This window comes from Myotis myotis, unplaced genomic scaffold (assembly GCF_014108235.1).
Source record: "Myotis myotis isolate mMyoMyo1 unplaced genomic scaffold, mMyoMyo1.p scaffold_m19_p_10, whole genome shotgun sequence".
Taxonomy (NCBI): Eukaryota; Metazoa; Chordata; class Mammalia; order Chiroptera; family Vespertilionidae; genus Myotis; species Myotis myotis.
Window position 1 is genome coordinate 54,378,025 of NW_023416314.1, and position 7,218 is coordinate 54,385,242.

Genomic DNA, 7,218 nt, shown 5'->3' on the forward strand with positions numbered 1-7,218 from the left:
CCTTGATCTTTGGTTAGAAGTCTAGGTGATACTGACTTGTTTTTTTTAGGGGGGGTGGTACTGCATGTTTTCCAGTTTCCCATGATGCACTGCTAAGAGTGATGGAGCCCTGATGTGGTATTTTTCATGTACCTCCCAACCTTTTTCAGATTGCTTTTCTGGGCCTGACCTCCCATGAGAGAACCAGCCTGCTGAAGCAGAGCAGGCATATGAAGCAGCCATTGTCCCTCAGGAGGACACCATACAAGTAAGTGATATCTGTTCTTTCCACTGAGTCCTAAGGAAGATGCTAGTCTAGCCATTGGTTGCCCAATCTAGTGTCACCACCCTTGGCCATGCTGCTGTCCTCTGACTTGCTATCTGGTAGAGTTGACCCTCTTTTTTCTTGGAAGCCTCAGTGACAGGAGATGAGTGGTAAGGTCATGAGCCCCAAGGTGGTAAGAATTTGGGATTTAGTCTATTGGACTCAGCACAAATAATAAGTGACTGTGAAGTTTTGCCAAGATGGAGAATCTCTGCAGTCAAGCCACATGGTCACAAGGTTGCATATTGCTGGCATGAAGTCAATGTGAGATAATTAAGCATGTGGCTGAGAAAGGCAGCCATAAGGCTATCTGTACAAAGCGTTAGATTGTGAACTTTGCCAAGATCTTCAACCTGGCTTTCTATCGCCAGTAATTATTTCAGCCCTATGTTTAAGGTGCCCACCTGTGTCAGGGAGAAGCCAGCTTTTGAGGTTGGGGTATGTTCTTCCTAGAGTGTTGGTTGTATAAAACCTGTCCTCAGTTGAAAATGAGAATGTTTGTATAGGAAGGTCGTCATCTTAAGATATGAAGGATCAGGCTTTGAAGCTTATCTCCCTGTCACATGTATAGGGGTCTTGGAGGCTGGGAATGCTGTGGAGGTGACCCAGAGTCCTCCAGGGATTTGAGCGCTCACTGCATATCTCATGAGCAGTCTATTTTAAAGCACATTTGTGGTACAAGATGAAGCTGTTAGGCTGTTAGACAAGGAAATCAGAGCCTGGGATGTGACTCTGATGTGTATTTAAAGAGGAAAGAAAATGACTTTATTGGGAAGAGGTGGCTAAAGTGATAGAGAGCGGAGAGCGGTGTTAAGCTGGTGATGATTGTTTCAGACTGGCAGTGATATTAATAAAGTCCCTTTCTTAGTGGTTTAACCAGAGGGATAAATACTAAAGTATGGAAGCCTTTGTGGTAGAGGTGGAATTTTCAGCTGAGCCTTGAAAGTTGTGGGGCGAGCATGATGGAGATGGAAGGAAGGGCTATGACTATATAAATAGTGTTTTGGAGGACTAGACAATCTCCAGGATGTAAAGTGAACTGGGAGGAATTGAGATGGGCATCATTTAGAGAGCTATATAGTTTAGAAAAAACCCATCTTGTTGATTGTTTTTTTTCTGGGCTTTGAGATAATCAAAGTGAATTAGGGCAGTGGGAAGGAAAGAAAGAAACTTACTGATGGCAGTGACCAGTCCCAGTGAGTGGGAGACCCAAAATGAAGCTATTTGGTTTCTGGGCAGAAGCCAAGGACTCTTGAAATTAGGGATTCAGTTCCAGAACTGGAACTAGCTTCTGTTTTAAGGTCCCATAAGCCCAGTAACTGATTCACTTCTGGATTCCTGTAGGAGCTCCAAAGGACATTATACATTGTACAATCTCAGTGAATGTTTATGGTGTGAATGAACGTTTGTCAAGAGCTACACAGGAAATGTAGTAAGACATGTTCTCTTCCTTTCTTGCAGCCTTGGGTTCACCCAGAACCTTGCAGATTTCTTTCAGTGTGGCTGCTTTGGCTTGGTGAAGCCCTATGCAGTAGATTGGACGTCACAATACACCATGGTCTTTCACCCAGCCAAGGAAAAAGTTCTTCGCTCAGTATGAAGCAAAGCAGCCCAAAGCTCTCTGATTTGTTTGTGTTTATGTTCACGCCCTGTGGTGTAAAAGTGAAGATTTAGAGTTCACCTAAGCCCAGAGGAAACACAGGTGGTTTTTAAAGCCATTTGGTGAAAACAGAAGTTGTCGATAAAGGCATTATACTTTTTTTAGAGTTAGCAAGAGCAGTCTTGGCAGACATCTAAAAAAAAAACTTTTATATTTTTTACAAATGCAAGTTACTTTTGGGGGGGATAATATTCACTAATTATGGATAAAAAGTGTTATTTTCAGATACTTTATTGGCTGTTTCAAAATAGTCTGTTCTTTAAACTTGTAATTTTTGATAAATTATTTGTCTTTGTTTTATCTATAAATATGTAAAAATATTTAAATATACTGTTTTGCTTTCACACTTAATAAAAAAAACTTTTGTAGTTCTTTTGTAGTTTCTGACACTTAACATTTCTCAAATCTTAAATTGAGGAAAGGTACGTATAAAACAAACTGATTCATGATTCTAGTCATGAGTTGAGATCACTGTTAACACCAATAAGCGAGATTTAATTTAGTTTTCCATCTTACTTAGAAAATTGAACATAAGAAGTCTTAAAGATGAATTATTTTCACTAAGTAACCTGAAAATATTAGACTGGTGTGATTATAATTGCTAATTTCCCTTGTCCTGGAGGAAATACTAACTGACTTTAATTCTTGGTATTGTATATTATACACCCTTGGATATGTCACTTTCCTGCTGAAAACCCTTCCATAGGTTCCCATTGCTCTTAGGGTAAAAGCTAAAATCTTCATGTAACTTCTGAGGCTCTGAATAAACAACAGAACATTATTTTGTTTACCGTACTCACTCTGCACCAAGCTTTGTACTCTAACCAGATTCGTTCTTTCTCCTACAGAGCCTTTGCAGGTAAGGAAATGATATCTAAAGAAGTTGTATCTTCTCCAAGGTTACATAGACATTAAGTGGGATGACCACTCTAGAGTCCCAGTCACTTAGAATACTGCCTGACACATATGTGTTCAATAACTATTTGAGTTAATCTGTGGAATAGCTTGTTGAATGAATTGAAGGGTTTTAAGCAGGACATGATGTGATCAAGAGTTGTATTTGAAGACCGATTCTCAACTTACCTTTTACCCCAAGAGCAATGGGAACCTATGGGAAGATATTTTTTTTTCAAGTTATAGCTTCTCTTCCTCTCTTATCAACCACTGCCAGGTAAGTCTTCTCAACTTGTGGTCCATAGACAGTTTACATCAGAATCAGGCTGGGCACAGGTCGGGGTGTGGCATCCAGGATCAAGTGTTCAGAGTTTAAATTCCTCATCTCAGACCTTCCAAATTACTGTCTGAGAAGTGAATTCTGGAATCCATATTTTCTCAAAGTTCCTTGGTGGTTCTTACGCGCACATGCTGTAGTTTGAGAACTATTTTTAATTAAGGAATCTTACTTTCCACCATTCTATTTTGGCTTTTCCCTCAAGTACACAGTGTGAAAGTTTAAAAAAAAAAAGTATGAGAATGAGTGTTTTATAGTTAGACACCTTGGTTCGACTCCTGGATCTACTAGTTACAAGCTACTTGTACTCTGGGCAAATGACTTAATATCCTCGTGCCTCAGTATTATGTGGATACTAATAGCATATACCTCCAAATGCTGTTGAGAGGATTAAATGTGTTAATACATGTAAAGTGGTTAGAATTATAACAGGCACATAGTAAATGATCAATAAATGCTGGCTATTTAGAAATCTTTGGGAAATAGACTGGAGAGAGACAGACAGACAGACAGACACTAACTTGTGGTAGTGGTAGGGAAATGCACCAAATTCACCCTCCTGTCCTCTCTGTTGCCTGTTCTGGGGCCAGAATTCTGAAAACTATCTCCTTGCCAGCTGACTTTCTATTAAATTCTGACAGTAAACTGGAAGAAAGAAATTATTCCATTGTACTTGCCGGCTATTCCTCTCAGTGTTGTTTGCACAATGGCCCTTCACCCTGACAGTGACAGCTGAAAATCAGTGTCTAGCTTACCCCCCACTCCCCAAAGCAGTCCTGTTATACCCCTTAGAAGCACCAGCAGTAACCAGGCAGGGCTCTCTCCTCAGAGGTCTGACTTAGTCCCTGGGAGACTTCTCCTCGAGGCATTCAAACTAGGATTCCTCCACCTGTTTTCTGTCTCCCCACCCCAGAGGTGGTAGACGCTTCCTGCAGTTACCTCTATGTTAGGTCAGTGTGTTCCTCCTTACATTTTCAAAAATATTAGCTGCTGTTTAGCCAATTCCCTCTATTATTTTATTTCTCTTAAAAAAACAACACACAACTGGTGTGGTTTCTGTTTTTCTGACTGGACCCAGACTGATAAAGTATGTTAGAGATAAGCTTTTAATAATGGTCCAGGCTAGAAGTATTGAAGGCACAGAAGCAATCCGGCAGGCCCAGATTACTGAGTGAATGTCGGGGAGAGGGAGAGGAATCACAGGTGACTTTGAGGTGTTGAACCCAGTGAATGAGAAGATGGCAGTGCTATTCTAAGATAAGGAAAACAGGCGGAGAGACTAGGGGATGAGTTTGGTGGTTGGTGCCTGCTGTTTGAGATACTTGCAGGCTATCCAGTGGAAAAGTCTAGAAGGCAGCCAGAAAGAGGCCAGCATCATCTGCACGGATGATGAGATTGTTACAAGGGAGAAGAAGAAAAATGGGATGAGAATGAAAAAGAGAGCTGCCCTCCTGAAATGAGAACATCAATTTGAAAAAGAGACCAAAGGTGACAACGCAAACAAACAAAAAAAATGTGTGAGAGAGAGGAGAAGGGCAGGAATGTGACCTTGTGGAGAAATATGGATTTGGAGAACTGGAGGAGGAAGAAAGGACTGGAGGAGGTTGGGTAAGAGGATAATCAAGAGAGTACAGCGTCATGGAATTCAAGAAGAATTAATTTCAAAGAGGAAACAGTCAGTGGTCAGGAACGAAGGAGAGTTTAGAAAAACAACTGAAGAAAGACAGAGAGTTTATGATTAGAAGGTGGCGTCGGGTGGGGAGATGCTAAGAACTAAGTGGACTCTGAAAGGAGAGGAGAAGGCCATAGCTTGGAGGTGAATAGAAAGGTTTTGTTTTAATTTTTTTTAAAGCTAAGAAACCTGATCATGTTATTTGGGGCCTAAGGAATGAGACTGTTAGATTATTTTGCCCTAACTTCATTTCTTTTCCCAAATGTTTGTATAGCCACATTAGAAATAGCACATTCGAATCGGTTTCACAAATATTGGGCAAAATCCTGATGCTTCTTCCTGTGATTTAAATGAACAGGATGGACACTGAGCAGTGAGATATACACATCTCAGGTGTAAGACATCCAGTGTTTCAGGTGGGTGTTAGTCAAAGGAGTTAATGCTATAATATACATCCCCTAAATCTCAGTGGCTTAACACAACAAGGCATATTTCTCCCTTTTACATTAGTCCATTTAGCTGTTAGCAGGTGTTCTTCCATGCAGGCACCCAGGCTCCTTCCCAACCTAGTGGCTCCACCATTGCCTAGGGCCTCAGTGCCCACTGGCCTTCTACATCCACAGGTCTAGAGAGAATGGAGACTCCCCCGGAGGCCTTGGAGGCCAGACTTCCGTTGGCCAACTGAGCCCCACATCCCAGTCTCTGGCAGGGGAGCATGGGAGATGTAATAGAACAGTGTGCCCTGAGGCAGAGGAGAAATAGGAAGACTGCTGATCCACAGTAATGTTCTGTCTTTGTTTTGTTTTGTTATTTTTCCAATACCAAGGCCCTTCACTCCAGTAGATAGTACTTGTAAACTCTTTTGAAATTCTTGCAGAATTTGCATTTAGTTCTGCCTGCACTCTTCCATTTCACTCACTCAACAAATGTTTGTTAAGTGCCTGCTATTTGTCCAGCACTGTGAAAGCAAGCCTGCCACATTCTAACAAAAAGACAGGTGAGAATTCACGGTTTCAAGTGCCATATTATATACTGGCTGTGGAAACAGAGCTGGATTAATTCTGAGGTTAGTTTAGCAGAGGTTTTGCAAAGGAGATGGCATTGGACCTGTGACTTGGAGTTCACCAGGCTAAGGAGTTGGATGAGAGGGTAAAGATGGAAGGGGTTCCATCTTCCAGGCAACAGGAACAGCATTGGCAAAATCATGATGGCGTGAGGCTACTTAGCATCTTTGGAAAGCTTCAAGTCTTCAGGTACAGGTGGAGCTTACTTATATGGAAGAGATTGTCTAAAGTCAGTTGAAGAGGTAAGTCCAAGACCAATTCATGAAAATTCTTATATGACATGCTGTTATGGGCCAAATTATTCCCATGCCCCCAAATTTATATGTTGAAGTTCTAACTCCACCTTGCTCCTTCCACGCTGACACCACTCCTCAGAATGTGATTGTGTTTGGATATAGGGTCTTTACGGAGGTAATTAGATTAAAATGAGGTCATTCAAGTGCTCCCTAATCCTACATGACTGGTGTTCTCAGAAGAAAAAACTATCAGGACACACAAATGCACATACACACGCACACAAGACTACAGGGAGAAGGTGGTCATCTACAAGCCAAGGAGAGAGGCCTCAGAAGAAATCAGCTCTGCCGACACCTTGGTCTCAGACTTCTAGCTGCCGAAACTGTGAAAAAGTCATTTCTGTTGTGTAAGTCACCCAACCCATGGTACTTTGTTATGGAAGCCTAGCAGACTGAAACACATACCAAAGAATAGGAATGGAGGGGTATGTTCTAGAGATGTTTTGGAGTCAGAATCAGGGAGGCTTAGAGAGTGAGGCAAGGAAGGGTGAGGGCGAGGGCAATGCTAAGGGTGACGGAAGTTTTTAGCTTCAGCCTGCAAGTCTCTAGTGTGGGGACTTCCTCCTGAAGGGCCAGCGTAGTGTACTGCTTTCAAAGGCAGGTTAAAGAGGACTGGATTTAGTTAGTTCAATTAATCACTGGTATTATTAATTATTGACAATGATGGGAATCTATAATAATAAAAGGGTAATATGCTAATTAGGCAAAACAGCTGAACCATCTTCTGGATGTCCTTCCAGACATCCTTTTGGATGAAGCAGGGGCTGCGAGGGCTGAGCCCCTTGCACGAATTTCATGCATCGGGCCTCTAGTCTCTTATAAAGCTCTGGCAAAAAAAAGTTAACAAGTTAAAACTACATGGTCCTGTGCTTGCTTCTGAAGAGAATGTAAAATGTATATCATCAGGCTGTTTTGATGGAATTGAATGACCCCAGTGAGAGTTCCTGGAAAGTGAAGCATACATCGATGTGAGAGAGTTATCGATAGTTTG

The 7,218-nt window shown here is 41.7% G+C and overlaps 1 protein-coding gene across 7 annotated transcripts in view; it reads left to right on the plus strand.

Moving 5' to 3' along the window:
• Positions 1 to 2,332, plus strand: part of ZDHHC13 (zinc finger DHHC-type palmitoyltransferase 13) — a 42,122-nt gene extending 39,790 nt beyond the window's left edge. For 6 of the 7 annotated variants that reach the window (XM_036325636.1, XM_036325639.1, XM_036325640.1 and 3 more), the window contains 2 exons: positions 150 to 247; positions 1,766 to 2,332. In XM_036325636.1, the coding sequence (XP_036181529.1) occupies positions 150 to 247; positions 1,766 to 1,904 (237 nt within the window). In that variant the 3' untranslated portion in view covers positions 1,905 to 2,332. The remainder of the gene's footprint in view (positions 1 to 149; positions 248 to 1,765) is intronic. The other variant, XR_004970451.1, reaches the window with a different exon arrangement.
• Positions 2,333 to 7,218: the final 4,886 nt, after the last annotated feature.